The 22,936-nt window shown below is 43.3% G+C and overlaps 1 protein-coding gene across 2 annotated transcripts in view; it reads left to right on the top strand.

Annotated features, from left to right (window-relative positions):
• smg1 (SMG1 nonsense mediated mRNA decay associated PI3K related kinase) overlaps positions 1-22,936 on the top strand; it is a 92,450-nt gene that overhangs the window by 51,518 nt on the left and 17,996 nt on the right. For both annotated transcript variants that reach the window (XM_051386807.1, XM_051386808.1), the window contains 13 exons: positions 4,671-4,900; positions 4,999-5,244; positions 5,401-5,539; positions 7,546-7,655; positions 7,845-8,063; positions 8,746-8,939; positions 11,638-11,810; positions 12,170-12,449; positions 13,536-13,808; positions 14,026-14,260; positions 14,394-14,605; positions 14,702-14,858; positions 15,287-15,476. In XM_051386807.1, the coding sequence (XP_051242767.1) occupies positions 4,671-4,900; positions 4,999-5,244; positions 5,401-5,539; positions 7,546-7,655; positions 7,845-8,063; positions 8,746-8,939; positions 11,638-11,810; positions 12,170-12,449; positions 13,536-13,808; positions 14,026-14,260; positions 14,394-14,605; positions 14,702-14,858; positions 15,287-15,476 (2,658 nt within the window). The remainder of the gene's footprint in view (positions 1-4,670; positions 4,901-4,998; positions 5,245-5,400; positions 5,540-7,545; positions 7,656-7,844; positions 8,064-8,745; positions 8,940-11,637; positions 11,811-12,169; positions 12,450-13,535; positions 13,809-14,025; positions 14,261-14,393; positions 14,606-14,701; positions 14,859-15,286; positions 15,477-22,936) is intronic.

Here is a 22,936-nt window from a genome sequence, read left to right as displayed (position 1 = left end):
ATTGAGACTGGACCACGTACGCTGAAGTTACGCGACGTGTTCAGGGCAAAACTGTTTCAGAATATATTAAGTTTATTGGAGATTGGACACTGCACACTGAAGTTATGAGCACTATTTTATGGCGAATCTGCTGAAATGGACAAGTTGTCACTGGCACGCCGTTTAATGTACAGTCACAGCTCAACTTTTCAGTTTGTATGACGACAGAATTCAAAGTGGCCAATTTTGACCTCACGCCATAGACGTTCAACGTACAGTCTCAAATAGCACAGCAGGAGTTTGTTCAAATACAGCGCAAAAAAATGCTGAAAATCACTGCAAAATGCCGGAAATGGCATCACAGTTTGACATTTGGTTCAACCTGGCCAACTTTGAGGGCACGCCACGGACACGCCCTTCAACGTACATGCACAAATAGCACAACTTTTAATCAGCACCATTTTTTGACTGTACTCACAAATTTTGAAGCAGATCCGATAAATTCCCTAGGAGGAGTTCGTTCAAATACAACACGAAAAGTTCGCTGAAAGTGAAAATCAAAATGGCCGACTTCCTGTGGGGTTTTGGGTATGGGTCCAAGAGGCTTTTTTGTACGTCCCGGCATGTTACACATGCCTACCGAGTTTCGTACATATCGGTGAAATGTGGCGCCGGGGCTGCTGTTTTTTTATCCTGTAGGGGGCGCTACACACGACAAACACGATTTTTGGTATGTGAGCTTCAGGCCCCACTCTACACGTGCCCTGTGAATTTCATATTCATAACTATTACGGTCTCCGCACAGTGATTTACCATGCCACCAGAGCGCCACCTAGTGGCGGATTGTTGACACATTTTTTAGCGAGCTTCAGGGAGCCATGGGGAAGCATCGTACCAAGTTTCATCTTAATCACACATACCGTTGTAGGGATATAAACTTCTACATTTTAAAGAGCGCTACCTAGTGGCGATGGCCTGAAATTGTGCACGATGCTGTGTGGAACTATGGACCCAAGTTTGGTGTCAATCGGACATAGCAATGTGGAGAAATAGTCCACTTCCTTTTTTGACGAAAAATCTACAGGAAGTTGGAATTTTATATATATTTTTTGAAATTTCAAAAATGTTCAAATTACTGTTTTTGCCAGGGCGGTCCCCAGGTGCTAGGTGAAAAATTTCATGCGAATCGGAAAAAGCGTGTAGGAGGACCACGAAAAAGTAATTTAAGGACATTTCGCGCCCTAACGAAAAGAAATTATAGGCGGAAGTGGGCGGGGCCTATATGGGGAGATTCAGCTCCATTCACCGAACGCGTGGATATAAGGTTTATGAATATGCGACAAACTATGCAGAAGTTATTAGCCTAAACGCACTTTAAGCGACGCATAGAAAATCCCCATTTTCACCAGGCCTGACAACTTTGCCAAATAAAATTGACTTTTGGTATATGTTCAGGGAGCAAAAATGCAGTCAATGGGGGCTAAAAATAATAGGTAAGAAGAAGAAATCGAGCAAAAACAATAGGGGCCTCCAGCGGTCGCTGGCTCGGTCCCTAATAATAAGAAACGAAGCAAAAACAATAGGGACCTTGCCGGTCGCTGGCTCGGTCCCTAATTAGGACTGTATCCGACTTATCCGAATTTTGTGTGTCAAATCGAATTTGGATGTTCAATACAAAAATTCATGTACTGGTTCCTTTTTTTTTCCCCCCTATACAGGGCTTAAAGTATTCCAGCACCGTGCCAGTGTGGAGTTTGACCGCGATTCATTAAAAAAAAAAAAGTAAACATTAAAAAATAACCTGTTGATGCAGGATATTGTCAAGCCCCTCCCTCAAACCGCTACTGTCCAATCCAAAGTTAGCAATCGTAACTATGCACACGCAATGACGTGCATAGTTACGGTTGCTGTGACCGTGGATGTACTCCGAAGGTTGTGACAGACATAGCAACAGTAACCACGGGAGGCCAGCAGCAGGTGATGCTGCGTTCCAGACAACTCGGGAAAAACGGGCTGTGAATTGTGGAAAATGAATTGATCAGCGTCAAACTCGGAAATTACAGGTATATTCATCTTCTTCCAAAATAAGCATGAATTGCTGCTGCATAGGTTTTCAGTGTTCAGCGGATAGTGACAATTTGCCACACTTCGCTTTTCTCTTCCGACTTAACCTGTAGCGCGTACACTATGACTTCTCGGTTACCTCTGAGTGGTCTTAAACGCAGCATCCAGGCCGGCGTTTGTTTCACTGAAATCCAAAGATGGAGGGGAAATTCATGAAGCCTGAAGAAGACGTGCTTACTGAAAAAGGTCTTCAAAATAAATGGCGCTGGGCGTGGATAGAAGAAAGGGGCGGAGACAGCAAGCCTTTTGGTAGCTGGTGCCAAAAATTAAGAGAGCCAGGTGCTTGTTTCTGTGTGTTGTGCGCGAAGAAGCTAATATATGTTACTAGTGGCACGACGTCACGAAGGTAGGTCATCTTGTACCCTACCAAGCACAATGCCAAAATTTGCCAAATCACCTAGCGTATGCGTCGGATCCACTACCCTCTTCCCCCCCTGTCGAAAAAAGTTCAGGCTCAGGGTTTTTTCAAACTTTAAGCCCTGCCTATAGAAGAAGCAGAAGTTTTTAATTTTTTTGCAAAGAAAAGGTCAATCAACATGCAAGCGGTCAAAGACCCCGAACATGGGGAGATCTAAACATTTATACCTGAGGACCACCTCTTTCACACCCCTTTGTCTGCTGTAGGAGTCTGGCCCTCCAAGAAGTGCTTTCACACCCCTCTGCCCCCTGCAGGCATCGGGGCCGACCCCCTGCTGGTGTGTTTTGCATATGAGGCGTCCTGCAGGATCTTGCATTCAGGTGCAAAGCCGAGTCCAGACATCACAATCTACAAAACGCAAAAGGACCTGGCATCTTGTGTTAGGAAGGGGGAGGTTGGGCATCTGCAGTGGCCAAAACAAACAAACTGAATCTACCATTACACAACTTCCTTTTTCGTGCGAGTCATTGAAATTGGACGCCACACCATGGGCATGCCGCTTGACACACAGTCACAAATAGCACTTTTTATCTACAGTTTGTTTTGATTGTACTGACCAATTTTGAAATTTATCCGATATATTCCCTAGGAGGAGTTTGTTCAAATAAAACACACACAATTTTTGGTATGTAAGACACAGGCACCAGTCTAGACGTGCCCTGTGAATTTCACATTCATAACTAATACGGTCTCCGCACAGTGATTTACCCTGCCACCGGAGCGCCACCTAGTGGCGGATTGTTAACACATTTTTTAGCGAGCCTCAGGTAGCCATGGGAAATCATCGTATCATATTTCGTTTTAATTACACGTGCCGATGCGGAGATATAAACTACTACGTGACAAGTTTTGTGCGAATCGGACAAAAGTGCATGGATGGAACACGAAAACGTAGTTTATGGACTTTTCGCGCTGTAGCAAAAAAAGATTCTAGGCGGAAATGGGCGTGTCCTATGCAGCTCCATTCACTTATCATGTGGATATAGTGTTTTTAATGTGAGACAAACGATGCAGGAGTTATTAGCCTAAACCTACTTTAAAAAAAAAAAAATTGGGCTTTTATTGCCTTTATGATAGTGGCAGCTGAAGATAGACACGAAAGGGGGGCAGAAACGGGATGACACGAACCCTGGGCCACTGCAGCAACACTGGACTCAACCTTGGTACATGGGTCGGCAGCTCTACCCACTAAGCTAACTGGGCGCCCCTACCTAAACCTACTTTTAACACTAACCCAAATAATAATAACTTTAGCAAAAACAATAATGACCTCCCAGTGTTGACACTGGCTCGGTCCCTAATTAAAGCTGCAAGCAGAGATGAACAGGCCCTCGCACTCCACGCAACTCGGGGTGTGCTGCGGCCGCGTCATGTGCTGGTGTAACACATGCAGACCAGAACATGAAACTTTCACGTAAATCAGATCAAAATTGCCACGCAGCGCTTACTTCCTGTTGCCAGTGGGTGGCGCTATTACTAGAGCTAGACGTGTTCAGGGCGGGACTCTTATTAAACGTGAAGATTCATTGAGATTGGATCATGTACACTGAAGTTATCACAACTTCTTTTTCATAGCAAATCCTTAAAATGTGACGCCACAGGCACAGAATTTTGTAAATAGCACAACTTTTAATCATGAATGTCTTTAGATTGCGCTGATTAAATTTGAAGTTGATCCGATAAATTCCCTAGGAGGAGTTTGTTCAAATACAACGTGTGCAAATCGGCGAAAATGAACACGAAATTCAAAATGGCCGACTTCCAGTTGGGTTTGGGTTATGGGTCCAAGAGGCTTTTTTGCTTGTCCCATCATGGTACGCATGCGTACCAATTTCTGTACATGTCAGTCGTACGTGTCGTGGGGGCTGATTCTGGGCCATTATGCAACGCCCATCTGCGGGGCCAAGACAATACCTTAGCCTCCGCCATGATTGAATTTTGTGCAAAGTTTCATGAGTTTTTCTGGAATGTTTTAGCCCCCCAAAAAGTGTTCAAATGTTAACACAAAAGCTGATTTTTGCCACCTCGCCATGGCAACATGGTTCTTTAAAAATGTTTAAGATTCATAAGATGTCACTGCCTAAGGGACAATAGGCGGTCGCTGGCTCGGTCCCTAATGATAATAATGATTCAAATCTTGTCCCCTCAGGTCTGGAGGATTTGCATTTGGATGAGCGCATTATGCAGTTTTTGTCAATTGTCAACACCATGTTCACCAAGATCAACCAGCAGGAGCAGCCGCACTTCCATGCCCGCCACTACTCTGTTACCCCCCTCGGAACCAGATCAGGACTTATCCAGTGGGTGGACGGAGCCACGCCACTGTTTGGCCTCTACAAGCGCTGGCAGCAGAGAGAGACTGTGCTGCAGACTCAGAAGGTAACATTCTCCTCTGCACTCGCTCACAATTTGTTTACCAAAACTGCACCAGGACATTTTCTGACTACATTGACTTGTTTTTTTTTTGTCCTGACCAGGCCCAAGACTCATTCCAGCAACAGCCAGTGCCTCCAGTGCCCCGCCCTAGTGAGCTCTATTACAGCCGCATTGGTCCAGCTCTAAAGGCAGTGGGGCTCAGTCTAGATGTGACACGACGAGACTGGCCCCTGAGCGTCATGAAGGAGGTGCTGAAAGAGTTAATGGAGGCCACACCTTCCAACCTGCTGGCCAAGGAGCTGTGGTGTTCCTGCACCACACCCAGTGAGTGGTGGAGGGTCACTCAGGTAGTCACGGCTGTTTGCATTATCAAACATTTAACTGTTTTTTTACTCATGACAAAATCTTTACCATAAAAAAAAAATACAGCATGTCCAGTGTTTGCTCAAGCGTCCACTCTGAATTTTCTGTTTTGTTGATATTCCTTTTCTTTCATGCTGCAGTCTTATGCCAGATCCACTGCTGTTATGTCGATGGTGGGGTACATCATCGGCCTTGGCGACCGCCACCTTGACAATGTGTTGATTGACATGACTACTGGAGAGGTGGTGCACATTGACTACAATGTATGCTTTGAAAAAGGTCAGTTTCAACTGGTTTATTTAACTGTGTGCTGAGTCATTTTAATCCAGGGTGTCTGCAGGGTCTAAATTCCAATTATCTGATTTTTAGGCCTTCAAATGTCTTGTCGGGCTCTACGACGTAGGGTGGTAGAGTGGTCTAACTGTATTGGTTTAATCAATTAATGGTTATCAAAAATTATAATTATCAGAAGATAATAGAAAATTACTTTAATTAATATTAAAGTTCCTCAGGGCACCACCCTTAAATAAGGGAACGATAACCAATAATCGATTGATCAGTCTCATAAAAATTACACTAAACTATTAATTCAGAAATCAGATTAATAATTAAATTAATAATTACAACCAAAATCATTAATAATAGCTAAAGTGGGAGCTATTGGAGTTCTACATAGAAGAGGTTGGTATCACTCACTCTTGTACGAAATTAAATAGGCCAGCTATGTAAACACAAACATTTATTAACCAGATATAATAAAAGCAAACAGAGGAAAGATACACAATATACAGTCCGACTTAAAAGAACTAAAGGGGTGTGGGTGGGGGGTGGTGTGTGTGTGTGTGTGTGTGTGTGTGTGTGTGTGTGTGTGTGTGTGTGTGTGTGTGTGTGTGTGTGTGTGTGTGTGTGTGTGTGTGTGTGTGTGTGTGTGTGTGTGTGTGTGTCATAAAAGGTCCTCTGACCAGATGTTTCAGGATGTGAAACACATGCTGGTGAGAGATAGAAGAAGCGGGAGGATTTGAATCCCTCTCCTCGTGTACTTAGACCAAATATGTGTGTGTGATTTTTAGTTTAACGGTGCCTTAAGGGAGTTGGTGTATGCAAAGACGAGGTCTATGTGAAGCATTAAACTAACAGCACCTTGGCACTGTCTCAAAGACTACAGTTACTACAGTAACCTCAGTTAATCAAATCAACATCACAATACCACAGTAACCTGAATAAAACACATCAGCAACATTAACAATAATTAAACAGTCTTTGTTTATCCGTTAACTCTGTTAAATTGTCTGTCTATGCCCAGTACGTTACCAACAGTCCAATGGAGATGAAAAAGAGTTTGGTCGAGTTGCGTGGGTCAGCCAGTAGTAATTGTGGTTCTGAAGTCCAAACAGTCTGCTGTGCGATGTCCGCTGGTGCAGGTATCACAGGAAAAAGCAGGCCTTTGTGCCGTGCTATAATCCTATTGTCGTGTGTCGTCGGTGGGTCAGGCTGCACCGAGGTCCAGAACTTATCACCCAGTGTGGGTGTGAGCGAGGGAGAACCGAATCATCTCTCTGGCTTAAATAGCCTTGGTGACAGGCCGGTGTTTGGTCATTTTATGGCTTTTAAAACACACCCCGCATTCCGTGACCCCCACTTGAGGTCTCTTATCTGGCGGGCGTGTTCCCTTTGTCTGAAAGACTACCACAATCAGGCTTTTACTGGTACATACAGGCCTCAGGAGAATTCCTGAGCACATGGCCATATTCCAACATGTTCTTTTGTGTTTCTGTTAAACACTTCAAATGAACAAATGAAGTTCATATTTAAAGGTATCCTTGGATCCCAACAGTCTTAAATATGATTTTGAAAGGTCTTTTAAAATTCATGGGATTACTGAAGTTAACGTTACTTTCATTTTCTGGTACAGATTTAAATGTGTTTTTGGTAGAAATTTGTATTGATAATGCTGCAACAACTACAAAACCACATGGAACCAATACCATTTTTTCTTCATATCTTTGTAATTTTTTTTTCCCAGTATGGATGTAAAATGGGTCATAAATTGCAGTCATAATGGTCTTAAAAACATCTTAAAGTCTTAAATTTAACCTGTAATCAGAATGACATTAAGAACCACTTTATGTCCAATATGTACGCTCTGCCTTGTCTTATGAGCTACTGTTTCATTTGTTTCTGCTGATTATGTCTTACTTGATCAAAAATTAGGTCATAAAAATAGTCCTGAGCAAACTGTTACCCATAAGAAAAGACAGTATGCATGTTTTTTTGCATGTGTTTAGGGAAGAGCCTTCGGGTGCCAGAGAAGGTCCCATTCAGAATGACCCACAACATTGAGACTGCTCTGGGAGTCACTGGCGTGGAGGGTATCTTCAGGCTGTCCTGCGAACAGGTGACACCACATCACATTCACACACATTCAGGACTTCATCGTAAAACCATTTATACACCTGTTGAAATGCATAACCTTAAGGCAAAGACTGTGCAGGACCTAGTCTTGATCTCTAATAAAAATGTTTGCTGCTTCTTGCAGATAGCTGCTGCTCTGCAGTAATTGCTAAAGTCAGATGTGTCATTTCAGGTGGTTCAGATGATGCGTCGGGGCAGAGAGACCCTACTCACCCTGCTGGAGGCCTTTGTTTATGATCCCCTGGTGGACTGGACTGCTGGGGGGGAGGTGGGCTTTGCTGGTGCAGTGTATGGAGGAGGAGGCCAACAGGCCGACAGCAAGCAGAGCAAGAGGGAGATGGAGAGAGACATCACACGCTCTCTCTTCTCCTCCAGGGTGGCTGAGATTAAGGTGAGGGCATGACAAGAGTTGACTGCTGCAAAGTTTTAATTTTCTCTAATTGTCTAAATTATGTTTAATCAGTCTGAATAGAATGAAATTCGGGAGGTGACAATGTATGCCCTCTATTTCATTTAAAGGGTTATATATACAAAATGTACTTGCCATGCTACTGCTGACCAGACTCCTTTTGAGAAAACCAGTAATTTTACCTAGCAGATAACTGTTGGGTCTCTGTAAATAATGTTATAAGGAGTTCGGTCTAGACCTGCTCTATTTTGAAAAGTGTCCTGAGATATGTTCTGTTATGAATTGGCACTATACAAATAAATTGAATTGAATAATTTTAAAAGTCAATTTAAACTGGACAAAAACAATAAAACTCACCACAACTGTCTTTGTTAGTATTTCCACTGTTCCAACAATCACCTATGCTGGTTTGAACAAAAGTCACTGAGTTAGATGAGAAAATACTATGGCTTCCTTGTAATGTTAGTCTTTCCATCAAAGTACGTCCACTAAAAGTTGTTGTTTCTGCCACTGACAGGCTCATATTCCTATTCTAAGTGTCTTACAACATTATGGAAAGTATCCCCTACAAAGATAGACCATTTGATTTATTGAAGTACTTCACACAAATTATCTAGAAGCAAAGCATTTAAGGATTTTGAGTGTGACTGTGGACTGTGTGCAGGTAAACTGGTTTAAGAATCGTGACGAGATGCTGGCAGTGTTGCCACAAGTGGAAGAGGCAGTGGATGAGTACTTGGTCCTGCAGGAGCTGCTCTGCCAGGGGGAAAAACTACAAGCCAAACTTCAGGAGGAGATGGCCTTCCTGGAGGGGGCAGAGAACCATCCAGATCATCTAATCCTCACCCTCGAGCAAAGGTCTAACAGCACAATATTCATTTACTCCAAATCCAAGTTAAAATGAATCAAAACAGAAGACACAAGAAATACCGTATTTTCTGGACTATAAGTCGTGCTTTTTTTCATAGTTTGGCTGGTCCTGCGACTTATAGTCAGGTGCAACTTATATATGAAATTTAACATGTTTATGAATAATAATTCCGACATGAAACGAGGAGTAGCCTAAACATTACCGTCCACAGCCGCGAGAAGGCGCTCTAGGCTTGTGACAACCAGAGCCGTTATACAACTATGTAGGCCTAGCCCTACGGAGGACGAAGAATTTAATGGATGGTGAACTTGCTACCGGTAACTTGCTTGTTGGACTCGGTGGCGTGTTATGTTAATTTCTGTGTGCTATTGTGTTTAACTTGCATTTCCTGATTGAATGTCTGTTCTTGGTCTTGAATGCTGTAAACTAAATTTCTAAATAAGGTAGCCTCCCGTGTTTTTGCTCTGCTGCCGGCGTTTGCCTAGACATCACCCAAAATGCTTGATTGCATTGCATTCTCCACATTTTTAGCTAAATTTTCATGTACCACATCAGCATTTTTGTTCAGTGAATCTTTGGTAAATTGGCCGTCTTCATATCGCCCAGCTCACCTCATTTCACTCCTTCGTCTTCATTAACATTCCCGGTAGAATTCTCAATCTTTTTGGCCTCTATATGTCGAGTTACATAGTCTCTGTCTGTTCTTGGTCATGGATTTTGGGAAATACATTTCTAAATTAAAGCTGCAAGCAGCGTTGGACGGGACCTCGCACTCCACAAAACTGGGGGCGTGCTGCGGCCGTATCATGTGCCGTCGTAACGCGTGCGGACCACGACATGAAAATCTCACGTAAATCAGCTCAAAATCGCCACGCAGCGATTGCTTCCTGTTGCCAGTAGGTGGCGCTATCACTGTCTGAATATTGTCATGTAGACGTGTTCAGGGCTGGACTCTTATCAAACACGTGAAGTTTCATTGAGATTGGACCACGTACGCTGAAGTTATGAGTACTGTTTAATGGCAAATCGGCTGAATTCGACAAGTCGTCACTGGCACGCAGTTTGACGTAAAGTCCCCTATTTATCTTGCAATTTAATACTTGACTTCCAGCGGTTTCCTACAATATTCCACGAACAATACTCCGTAGGAAATATTGTTTGTAGATGTGGCTGGTGGGAGTGGAGGGGTGTTTGTGTTTTATCACTTCGAAAAAAAGACCATGGAATTCAAAATGGCTAACTTTGGCGACACGCCACGGACACGCCCTTTAACGTACAGTCACAAAATGAACAGCGTTCATTCAGCAACATTTTTTGACTGTACTGACCAATTTTGAAGTAGGTCTGATAAAACCTGTAGGAGGAGTTAGTTAAAATAGAAGCCCTGAAATGCCAAAAATGACATCACAGTTTGACATTCGATTCAAAATGGCCAACTTTGACGGCACGCCAGAGACACGCCCTTCAACGTACAGTCCCAAAAAGAACAGCGTTCATTCAGCAAATTTTTTTGACTGTACTGACCAATTTTGAAGCAGATCCCAGAAATTCCCTAGGAGGAGTTTGTTCAAATACAAAGCGGAAATTCACCGAAAATGAGCACGGACTTCAAAATGGCCAACTTTGACGGCATGCCACGGACACGCCCTTCAACTTAGAGTCACAAATTGACTGTACTGACCAATTTTGAAGCAGATCCCAGAATTTCCATAGGAGGAGTTCATTCAAATAGTTTTCATACATATCGGTGAAACGTGGCGCCTGGGCTGCTTTTTTGAAATCCTGTAGGGGGGCGCGACAAACACGATTTTTGGTATGTGAGCTACAGGCACCAGTCTACACGTGTCCTGTGAATTTCATATTCATAACTATTACGGTCTCCGCGTAGGATTTCTGCGCGCCACATTCGTATTTTTTTTTTCTTTCTTGGGGCCCGAGGGGGAGGGGGGAAAAACCTAACGAGGTTTATTTTAATACCTTTCCATTGCGGTGGTTTAAACTTCTTCATTTTAAAGCGCCTTGTGGTGATGACCTGAAATTGTGTACGATGCATAATGAAGACAGATAATCAACTATTGACCCAAGTTTGGTGTCAATTGAACATACCAATGTGGAGAAATGCCCAACTTCCTTTTTTGACGAAAAATCAACAGGAAGTGCTAATTTAATGTGGGAGTTAATAGCCTAAAACAATTTCCTGTTGCCACTAGGTGGCGCTCTCACTATTTCTGAATATTATCACATAGACGTGTTCAGAGCCAGACTCTTATCAAACGTGAAGTTTCGTTGCATATCATGGATACAAGGTTTTTGAATGTGAGAAAAAGTATGCAGGAGTTATTAGCCTAAACGCATTTTTTATGATAGTAGCACCACCTAGTGGCCGACCTGAATGTGACGCATAGAATATCCGATATTGCACCAGGCCCGCCAAATAAAATTCACGAAAAGTATACGTTCAGGGGGGGTCAAAATGCAGTGAAAGGTCCTAAACGTAATAATAATAAACAGACCAATAACTGTAAATACGGTAATTTCAACAAAGACTGACTTTCACAAAATGCTTAAGACTTGAGATGGATTTTCTCTTCTTTATATACAGGGAGGAGCCAGGCAGGTGGCTCATAAATACTGTATGTAGCACCATTTTATGAAAGCTTATTCACCCAGCCCTCCTCATCACAGGTACTCTGAGCACACTCAGCTGCAGTCGCGGCAGCGGACTGTGCAGGAGGCCATTCAGAGCAAACTGGCTGACCTGGACCAGTGGATCTCCCAGTACCAGGCAGCATTCTCCAACCTGGAGGCCACCCAACTGGCCAGCCTGCTGCAGGACATCAGCAGCCCCATAGATCTTGGTTAGTGCCACTGGAACTGATGCAAGCAATGGATGAATTAGTTTTTAAGAATCAATTTTCTTTGGTTTTATGTAAAATGTGCTTCCCCATTTTTATACACATTCCTGGATATGATGTATTTAATTAGCTAGCTACCATTGGGTGTTTATTAGACTTATGAGGGTCATCAAGCAAATTTCCACCAAGATCATCCTGCCAGCATGCAGAGTAGAATACAATTTAAAGGCTGCTACTTTTTAAGGCCTAACTTCATGTCTTTAAGTGTGGTGAAATGTATTGTTAAAATTCCATATTGAGCAATTTTTTGTAGTTTCTTTGAGTTGTGTTACATCTTGTTCTTGGTTGTTCAATTCTTCCAGGTCCTCCTAGCTATGTACCAGCTACAGCCTTTCTGCAGAATGCAGGCCAGGCCCACCTGATCAGCCAGTGCGAGAGCCTGGAGACAGAGGTCAGCTCCTTGCTGCAGCAGCGCCGCGGGGCCCTTCATGGCTGCCTGGAGCAACTGCACAGCTATGCCACAGTGGCTCTGTTGTACCCACGGGCTACCGTGCTGCTCCATCGCGCCCACCAGTGGAAGGCTTGGTTGGAGGAACTGCTGAGAGACATGACAGCGGAGCAATGCCAGCACGTCTGCAGACAGTAAGGAACTCCAGCAAGCTTTTCCTTTATGGTATCATATAAAATATTAAGAACCCTTATACTATTTCCATGGCAAATTTCTAAATTGTTCAAAGGTGTGGTTTATTTTCATATGACTGTACGACCAGTCGCATTCTGAAATCTACAGCAATGTATTTTTCTATTTCATTCATTAAAGGTATAGTAGGTTTTTTTAAATAACTTTTTGTCATATTTGCTGTAACTTTCACTATATCCTGACAGTAGAACATGAGACAGATAATCAGGTTCCTCTGGCTCCTCCTAGTGCTCCTAATGGAATCTGCAAGATTCCACCGGGCCTGAACGAAAACAACCAATCAGAGCCAATAAAGATATAAAGACACTTTGGGCTGGTGGCTTGAAGATGATTGATTAGTCTCATTCCCAACATTAATATTTGACGACCTGGGAATGAGACTCAACTATCTTTCTCTGCTCTGATTGGTTGGTTTTGTTAAGGCCTGGTGGATTCTTGCAAATTCTTGAAACGCTATTGTCTGTCACTGTTACTAAGCAACAGGTTGTCCTACTCAAGGTTGTTTACCCTAAAAAGCATCTCTTTCCAGAAATGTTATCCTCAGGATAATCCACTTCCATTTAGTGTAGCAGATCCTTTCTACTGAGCTAACATGCCACAATAACAGCACCCTGATCATTGGTAGCACCTGAGTTTACCCTATTTTATGTCAAAATGGCTGCTGTGAAAAAGGTAAATGGTAAATGGACCTGTACCTTTCTAGTCTTCCGACCACTCAAAGCACTTTTACACTACATACCACATTCACCCTTTCACACACATTCACACAGTGATGGCAAAGTCCATCGAACAGAAACTAACTCATTCATACACATTCACACACTGATGCACAGCATCGGGAGCAATTTGGGGTTCAGTATCTTGCTCAAGGATATTTTGACATGTGAAAGGAGGAGCCGGGGATCGAACCAACAACCTTCTGATTAGGGGACGACCCGCTCTGCCTCTGCACCATCATATCATTATCATTAAGATTATGTCATTTTGTTGTACTCATCATTGAGCTTTGTTTCCTCCTCCCTTTACAGATATGAGGTGCTGTTTGCTCCCCAGCCTCCTGCAGCCTCCTGCCAGTTTTTGTCCAGCGTGGAGCTGACTTTGCAGCACCAAGTGGCTGACACTAACGAGCGTGTGATGCACCAAGCAGAGCGACTGAAGGCTGAGTGCACAACTGCAGCAGCCTGCGAGGAGCAGCTCCAGGAGATTGAGCACTGCATCACAGTCTACCTACGGGAGAATGGCGAGTTGGGCTCCCTCAGCATGGCTGGAATCATCACCTCTGCCCTCTGCACACTCTGCAGGTTTAACCAATTTTCGTTCACATTTCACTCTGCTGTTTGTCCAGTTGGTGGTAAAATATCCTACGAAGTGCTAAACTAAGCTATTTTCATCTGTATTTCTGTTCAGAACATCAAACTATTTATATGTGGTGCTTCTGGAACATGTAACTCAGAAAATAAAGGGAAAGATAAAATTTGCAGTCGAACAGAATGAGATCACATTTTTTTTGTTCTCCAGGCGGAACCTGGTGATGGAGGGTGCAGCGGCCAGTGCTGGAGAGCAGCTGGTAGACCTGACATCTCGGGATGGGGCGTGGTTCCTGGAGGAGCTCAGCAGTATGATTGGAAATGTCAGTGCCCTGGCAACACTGCTACAACGCTGCCCACTTCTGCCCCACGACCTGGAGCTGCCTGCACCCTCAGCTACCACACAAGCTGTGTACCTGGCCAACGCTGTGTACACTTGCTTGCAGGTAAGCGCACCCCCAAAACATGGTGAATTCAACCGTTGACAGCCAGAAGCAGGCTGTTCTGTGGATGGAAATGAGCTTCCGTCATGTTTTTGTTTTGTTGTACAGGGGTTTCTGACTAATGTCTCCTTTGTAGGAACTAAACACCAACTTCCGTCAGATCATCTTTCCAGAAGCTCTGCGCTGTATGGTGAAAGGAGAGCCCACCCTGGAGTCAATGTTGGCAGAGTTGGAGCAGCTGGTGGAGCAGAGCTCCGACGGCCTCGGCCTGCAAGGTTTGGCCGACAGTCTGCAGGCCACCACAGGCCTGGACCACGACGGGCACAACCACTGCCTGCACATCACCAGGTAAGTAGTTGCTGTGTTTGTGGATTGAGTTCTACTTGTCATGATCAGACACAGCATTGGCAGACACAAACCTATGAAAATATTTTTTTTGCTCAGGATGCTGCGTGCTCAGTACTCTGAGCTGATTCAGCCTCGCAGCATGGATGGACCAGGCCAGGACACACCAAAGATGTCTGCGGGTCAGATGTTGTTGGTGGCCTTTGATGGCATGTTTACCCAGCTAGAGACTGCCTTTGGGCAGCTCACAGAGAAGGTAACTTCCAAATTGTATTCAAATATGATAACTGTAATAATAGCATTTGAATGACATACAGAATGTTCTTCCCTGTGTCATGTCTGTTAATTTATATGTAAGCCCTCAATCCTACGTAAAAACCACAGGCTAGAGGTCTGTGCGGGCCAGTCGGTCTGCATTTTCCATGAGACCCTTCGATTTACACTCCGAAGCCATTATCATGTATACTTAAGAGTTTTTCAAGGACTTCAGACAAAAAAAATTATTAGATTGTTGGCTTGCAACTGAACTTGTGGATTGTGGGAGTGGCAGCATTGTGGCAAAAAACAATGCTGGTGCAGGGTGGTACGGTCTTAAACAGGCCAGTGGTAAATATTGATCAGCTTTTCCCTGAGTGACCAATCGGCGCTCTAACCCCATTTTCTACTGCTCCTCTTTGTCCTCAGCTGAGTTCTCTGGAGGTGCCATCGGCCTGGAGGAAGGTAGATGTTCTCAAGGAGGCACGGGCCACACAGCTCCACTTCTTTGACAGCCTTAATCAGCGGCAGCTGATGGAGGAGGTGTTCTTCCTCAAGAGACTGCAGACCATCAGGGATTTCTTCAGGCTGTGTGCCTCCTTCGCTCAGACTCTGTCTGGTAAGAACTCCTCACTGCATCATAGTAGCTAAAGACTTGATTCAGTCATGCCTGCGTCGCAGCCCTTATAGACACTGCTTGTAGTTCCATCAGAAGAATCTCTCCATTCTGCTCCACGGAGAATACCCAGCTGGTCTATTTTCAGCTGGCAGGAAGTCAGACAAAGAAACAGTGTAAAGAATCTAGTCAATTTTCAAAATAAAACACCCTGTACAGACGCCCAGTTGTAAAAACAGAAAAAAAAAGGAACAATTACCCAGGGTAGAAGCACATAAGTCTAGGGATAAAGTCCAAATCCACAAAATCGGCAGGCAAAACACTCCTGGTGGGGCATGAAGCTGTGTGGAGGACAAGCTGTTATAGAGCCGTACCGGGTGGAATCACGGTGTTAGTTTTTAAGGTTTTTTTAAACCAATTAAAAATCATTCACCCATAGTGCTTGGCACTACCACAAGTCACCTGTTAAAATGGAACTTGGACTGGACTTGATAAGTGCTGTGGAAGACAGAAAAAGATTTTCTTCCTTTTTTTTAATCCTTATACTGTAAAATTAAAAAAATTTTATCTTTATATTTCTGCTGTTTTTAGACCAAATCAAAGGTGTGTTTCTCAGGCAGGGAAAATGAGTCTTAGTCAATTTTATCCCACTTGGTTGTTTTAATTAGGGCCCGAGCACTGACCGTGCGAAGGCCCTATTGTAATTTAAGGAATTCTTCTTTTTCTTACTAGGGATCGAGCCAGCGACCGCTGGAGGTCCCTATTGTATTTGCTATGTTTCTTATTAGGGACCGAGCCAGCGACCACTGGAGGTCCCTATTGTATTTGCTGTTTCTTATTCTTACCTATTATTAGGGACCGAGCACTGACCAGTGCAAGGCCCTATTGTAATGCAAGGAATTATTATTAGGGAGCGAGCACTGACCAGTGCAAGGCCCTATTGTAATGCAAGGAATTATTATTAGGGAGCGAGCGCTGACCAGTGCAAGGCCCTATTGTAATGCAAGGAATTATTATTAGGGAGCGAGCACTGACCAGTGCAAGGCCCTATTGTAATTCAAGGAATTATTATTGTCAGTCGTGGCGAAAAATTCGATATTCTATGTGTCAATTTTGGGTTGGCCACTAGGTGGCACTACTATCATGAAAAGTGTGTTTAGGCTAATAACTCCCACATCGTTTGTCGCACATTCAAAAAACTCATATCCACACGTTCGGTGAATGGAGCTGAATCTCCCCATATAAGCCCCGCCCACTTCTGCCTCGACTTTTTATTTTCTAGAGCGCATAATGTCCATAAACTACTTTATCTTGTTCCTCCCATGTCCCTTGTCCGATTCGCATGAAATTTTGTACGTAGCATCTGGGAACTGTCCTAATAATAAAGTAATTAAAAGAGTTTTGATATTTAAAAAAAATAAGCACGTTGTAAAATTAGCACTTCCTGTGGAGTGGACCATTTCTCCACATTGGTATGTCTGACTGACACCAACCATGGGTCCATAGTTCCCCATGTCTTCCTGAGGCATCGTGCACAATTTCCAGCCATCACCACTAGGTGGCGCTCTTTAAAATAAAGAAGTTTATATCTCTGCAACGGCACGTGTGATTAAAATGAAACTTGGTATGATGCTTGCCCATGGCTCCCTGAGGTTCGCTAAGAAATGTCAACAATGGCATCCTGTGGCATGCAATTTCAAACCTTCGCCATGAAAGAGGGATTCGTCATAACTTCTGCATACATGATCTGACTGCAACGAAACTTCACATGTTTGATAAGAGTCCGGCTCTGAACACATCTATGTGATTAATATTCACTAATAGTGAGAGCGCCACCTAGTGGCAACAGGAAATTGATTTAGGCTAATAACTCACATCGCTTGTCGCACATTCAAAAAGCTTATATCCACGCGTACGGTGAATGGAGCTGAATCTCCCCATATAGGCCATTACCCCCCGGAATTTTTTTTTCCTCTAGAGCACAAAATGTCCATGAACTACTTTTTCGTGTTCCTCCTACACGCTTGGTCTGATTCGCACAAAAGTTTTCACGTAGCATCTGTAGACCATCCTTTATAAAAAAGTAATTTAAAGAACTTTTATATTTAAAAAATAAGCATGTTATAAAATTAGAACTTCCTTTTATTTTTTCATCAAAAAAGGAAGTGGACCATTTCTCCACATTGGTTTCTCCAATTGACGCCAAGATTGGGTCCATAGTTCCCCATGTCTTCCTAAGGCATCGTGCACAATTTCAGGCCATAGCCACAAGGTGGCGCTCTTTAAAATGAAGAAGTTTATATCTCAGCATTGGCACGTGTGATTAAAATGAAACTTGGTAGGATGCTTTCCCATGGCTCCCTGAGGCTCACTTATAAATGTGTCAACAATCCGCTCTGGTTGCAGGGTAAATCACTCTGCGGAGACCGTAATAGTTATAAATATGAAATTCACAGGGCACGTGTAGACTGGTGCCTGAAGTTCACATACCAAAAATCGTTGTGTTTGTAGCGCCCCCTACAGAATAAAAAACAGCAGCCCCGGCGCCATGTTTCACCGATTTGTACGAAACTAGGACCCATACCCCAAACCCCACGGGAAGTCGGCCATTTTGATTTAGATTTTCACTTTCGGCGATCTTTTTGCGTTGTATTTGAACGAACTCCTCCTAGGGAATTCATCGGATCTGCTTCAAAATTGGTCAGTACAGTCTAAGTATGGTGCTGATTAAAAGTTGTGCTATTTGTGCATGTACATTAAAGGGCGTGTCCGTCAGAAGCTGCCAGTTATGTTGGAGCAGATGAAAACTGGCTGCCAGATCTTAGAGTATCTCGTAGTGTTGTCCTGCAAAGTAAATCTAAGATGTTCTAATTTAAGGTGTGCCATCACCTCCTCTACCCATCGTTTGTGAGTTGGCGGTGCTGCCTTTATCCAGTTAAATAAGATCAATCTCCTGGCCAACAATGAAGAGAATGCTATTGCTCTCCTTTGAGCAATCGTTAGTTGTGTTTCCCCCGGCGCCACACCAAAAATGGCTGCCAGAGGACCGGGCTCTATATTTTTGTTATAAATGGATGAGAAGGTTTTGAAAATTTTGGTCCAAAACTCTTTGAGCCTGGGACAAGACCAGAACATGTGGCTTATGTTGGCTGGCACCTGTTTACATCGAGGGCAAGTCGGATCAGCTCCCTGGTAGATTCTTGCCAGTTTGTCCATCGTGAAATGAAGTCTGTGTAACACCTTAAACTGTATCAATCCATGCCTAACACATACAGAAGAAGTGTGTATTAGTTCTACTGCCCATCTCCATTCAACATCCGATGTGTCCAACTGTAACTCTTTCTCCCATTTCTTCTTTATGTAATCAAGGGATGGGGAAGCCACCTTCTGCTTATTCACATAAAGCATAGAAACCATCCCTTTAATAGTCGGGTTCATGTCCAATAGCCCATCTATCCACCCACTCTGTGGTAACTCTAGGGATGAGGAGAATGTCTTTTTCACAAAATCTCGAATCTGAAAGTATCTGAGGTAGTTAGTCTTTGAGGGGATTCAATATTCCTTCTTCAGTTGAGCAGCAGACGTAAATACATCATCTTTAAAAAGATTTTTAACACATTAATCCCTAAACGCTGTTCCCCCAAGGGCCGAGGAAAAACAAGTGATTGCCATAAACGGGAGCAGATAGGAGGGCGTTTCTGTTTTTAAGATGAGTTCTGAATTGAACCCAGATATCGATAGAGCCATGTACAACAGGGTTGTTTGTGTAAAGATGCTTGCTTAAGGGCAGAGGGGCGCAGATCAGGGAGCGTAGGGATACTGGACTAGATGCATATCTTTCCATATGTACCCACACTGGGGTTTCATCATCATCTAACTGTGAGACCCAAAACAACAGTTTATGTATATTAGCCGCCCAATAATAGTGCATATAATTTGGAAGGGCCAGGCCTCCCTCTTCCCTCTGTCTCTCAAGAAACTCTCTTCTTATCCAGGGGACTGTTTTTTTCCAGATAAAGGTAGATGTACATTTATTCAGTTCTTTTAAAAAACGATTTAGGAATGAAAATTGGTATTGTCTGGAACAAATACAGGAATCCAGGCATTACAGTCATTTTAACAGAATTTATTTTCACTGCTAATGATAGTGGGAGGGATGACCACCTTTCCATATCTAATTTTGCCTTATCCAATGTTACTTTAAAGTTATGATTAAATAAGTCTTTGTATTTACTTGTTACATTAACACCTAAATAGATGAATTTATCTTTATGTGTTGTAAAAGGGTAGGCCTGGAATGATAGTCTCCTCGCCTATTTATTAATTGGGAAAAGAACGCTTTTTTCTAGGTTAATTTTATAGCCCGAAACCCTCCCAAAGTCCCTGATAATACCAAGAGCCACCGGAATGCTTGTGACAGGGTTCGACAGGAAAAGGAGGAGGTCATCAGCATATAGCGAAAGTTTATGGTTTTGCATCCCCCTGCGTATTCCCCCCAAGCCAGCAGCATTCCTCAGCATTATTGCAAGGGGCTCAATTGCCACATCAAAGAGCAGGGGTGACAAAGGGCACCCCTGCCTTGTTCCCCGAAACAGAGGAAAAGGTTCAGATATTATATTGTTTGTTCTTACCATAGCCTGGGGGTTTGCATATATTATCTCAATCCATGAACGAAATTTAGGACCAAATCCGAATCTCTCAAGGGCCATGACAGATAGAAATACTCTATTCTATCAAAGGCTTTGTGGGCATCTAAGGCTATCACAATCTCGGGCTCAATGTTATCTTCAGCAGTATATATCACATTAAAAAGGCGACGGAGATTACTGGAAAGCTGTCTGCCAGTAACAAACCCTGTCTGGTCAGTATGTATTATCTTATAACAGGCTCAATCCTAGCTGCCAGTACTTTGGTCAATATCTTATAGTCACATCCAAGTAAACTCACTGGGTGGTATGATTCACATTTAAGTGGATCCTTATCCTTCTTAAGGAGCACAGAGATCATAGCCTGTGACATTGTTTGAGGTAAAGTTTTATTATCAAGAACCTCCTTATATACTCTACAGAGCAGGGGTATCAGTTTAGGAGCAAATGTTTTATAAAATTCACTCGGGAACCCATCAGGGCCTGGCGCTTTACCTGTCTTCATATTTCGAATCGCATTCTCTATCTCCCTTGTAGTCAGGGGCCCCTCTAATCTATCCCTAGCTGCCCTCTCTAGGGATGGCATTTCCAGATTTTCAAAAAAAATTCTTCACTCGCTCCCTGTCATTTACTTCTGAAGTATAAAGATCCTTATAAAAAGACTTAAATAGGTTAATACCTTTCTGCTCTATAATTTTATTTCCCAGATTATCCCCCATCTCCACTATCATACCAGCAGCTGCTGATTTCTTCAGCTGGTGGCTGAGGAGCTTACCTGCACGCTCACCCTGCTCGTAGATATCCTGTCTCGACCTAACATATAGATCCTCCTCGGGTTGATTTATTAAGATATCATATTCATCTTTCTTTTCCTTTCACCAGCATTATATGAAATTATTTGTCCTCAAATATAAGCTTTTAAGGATTCCCACAAAGTGGCACTACTTATGTCAGGGGTATCATTAAGCTCTAAGAAAAAGACTATTTGCAAGTTTATAAATTTTGTAAAATGATCATCTGCCAATAGCCTGTTATTAAGGCGCCACATTCTCTGAGGTGGCGTGTTCTCAGGAAAGTGAAGTTTCAATATGACTGGGCTGTGGTCGGATATTACTATACCAGAATATTCTATACCTGTTACTATAGGGGTCAGTTTATTATCTAATAAGAAGTAGTCGATCCTAGTATACGTCCGATTTGGTGGGGAGTAAAAGGAGCATTGCCTGGAGGTTGGATTTACGTATCTCCATGGATCAAATATACCATATACCTTACAGAAGGCGTTAATGCATTGTGCTGATTTGCTTATTACATTGGATGTTGGGCTAGAGTGGTCCAGAGTTGAATCTAGGGCACAATTCAAGTCTCCCCCTAGAATCAGATTATGAGTATCCAGATTTGGTAATAATGAGAATAGGTCCTTTAAAAAATTTAACATTATCCCAATTGGGTGCATATATGTTTACCAGCACCACTGGCATATTGAATAATTTTCCAACTACAATAATATACCGATCATGTTTATCTTTTATAGTAGTTGTTTCTATAAATTGTACATTCCTATGTATGAGGATGGCCACTCCCCGACTCTTACTATTGAAATTTGAGTGATAAACCTGATTAAATCCTCCCCTGCAGAGCTTGAGGTGGTCCCTGTTCAACAAATGTGTCTCCTGTAAATATACTATCTCTACTCCCTGGTCTCTCAAATGTGAAAATACCTTACTCCGTTTGGCTGGCTTATTGATCGCCCTTACATTCCAGCTCATCACTTGCCATCACACACACAGACACAGTCAATACATAACACATAACATATGAATGCTAACCCAAACATAATGCTCTTAACGAGCTCCCTCGTGGCCAACCGGTCCACCATCTCCTGCACACCAAGCCTACCGTGTGCAGCTCCGTGCATATCACCCTCTTAGTCTGAAAAATATAACATCACCCTTTTGACTTATTCACCTAATGGAAACAACAAACATGGGGAGCTCTCAACAATGAGATCCTGAATAGGGTAAAGTAGTGTGTTGTATATATATATACCTTCCCTTTAAATATACACTGAAACCAAATATTTTGTCAATATTGTCAGGGCTGGTCAACAATATCCTGCCTATATTAATCCCACCATTTCAACAGTGTAAGCATGTGTAATTTCTACTTAGCCAGAAACAAATCAGACAATTAAGCTTCACCCGGGGCTCAGTTCCTTCTTGATGTATGTCGTTTGTCCTCCTTCTGGCATAATCACCAGTGTTGCCGGGTAACGCAGCCCGTATCTGACGTCTGTGCAGGTCCGCAGAGGCTTCTTGCTTCTCTGAAGGCTGCTCTCTTACTGTTCACTTCCTGGGTGAAGTCCGGGAAGATGTGAATCCGTCCGCTCTGACCCTCGGGTGTTCTCTCCATTTCCCTCGCCCTCTTCAATATCTCCTCTTTCTCTGTGTAGTAATGACATCTCACTACAAATGCTCTCGGTGGAACTCCGTTCCTGTCTCGTCTCGCGCCGAGTGCCCGGTGTGCTCGGTCCAGCATCGGTGCTGCTGCCAGACCCAACTTTTCTTTCAGTAAGCCCGCCACAAACTCCGACGGCTTTTTGTCTGCCTCAGCCCCTTCTCTTACCCCCACGATACGTATGTTGTTGCGCCGTGATCGTTCACTCGACGTCCCTCAGTCCCTTCAGTATCTCCTTCTCCATTTCTTTCAGTCTTGTCCCCATGTTGGTTATGGTTTTGGACTGATCATTTAACGTTTCATCTACCTCCTTTTTTCGTTCGTCCATCCTATCAGCCAGACTGCTAGTTTTGTCACCGA

Source organism: Dicentrarchus labrax, unplaced genomic scaffold, assembly GCF_905237075.1.
Source record: "Dicentrarchus labrax unplaced genomic scaffold, dlabrax2021, whole genome shotgun sequence".
In the NCBI taxonomy this organism is placed as follows: Eukaryota; Metazoa; Chordata; class Actinopteri; family Moronidae; genus Dicentrarchus; species Dicentrarchus labrax.
The sequence above is the reverse complement of the archived record's forward strand: the minus strand, read 5'-3'. Positions and strand labels throughout refer to the sequence as shown.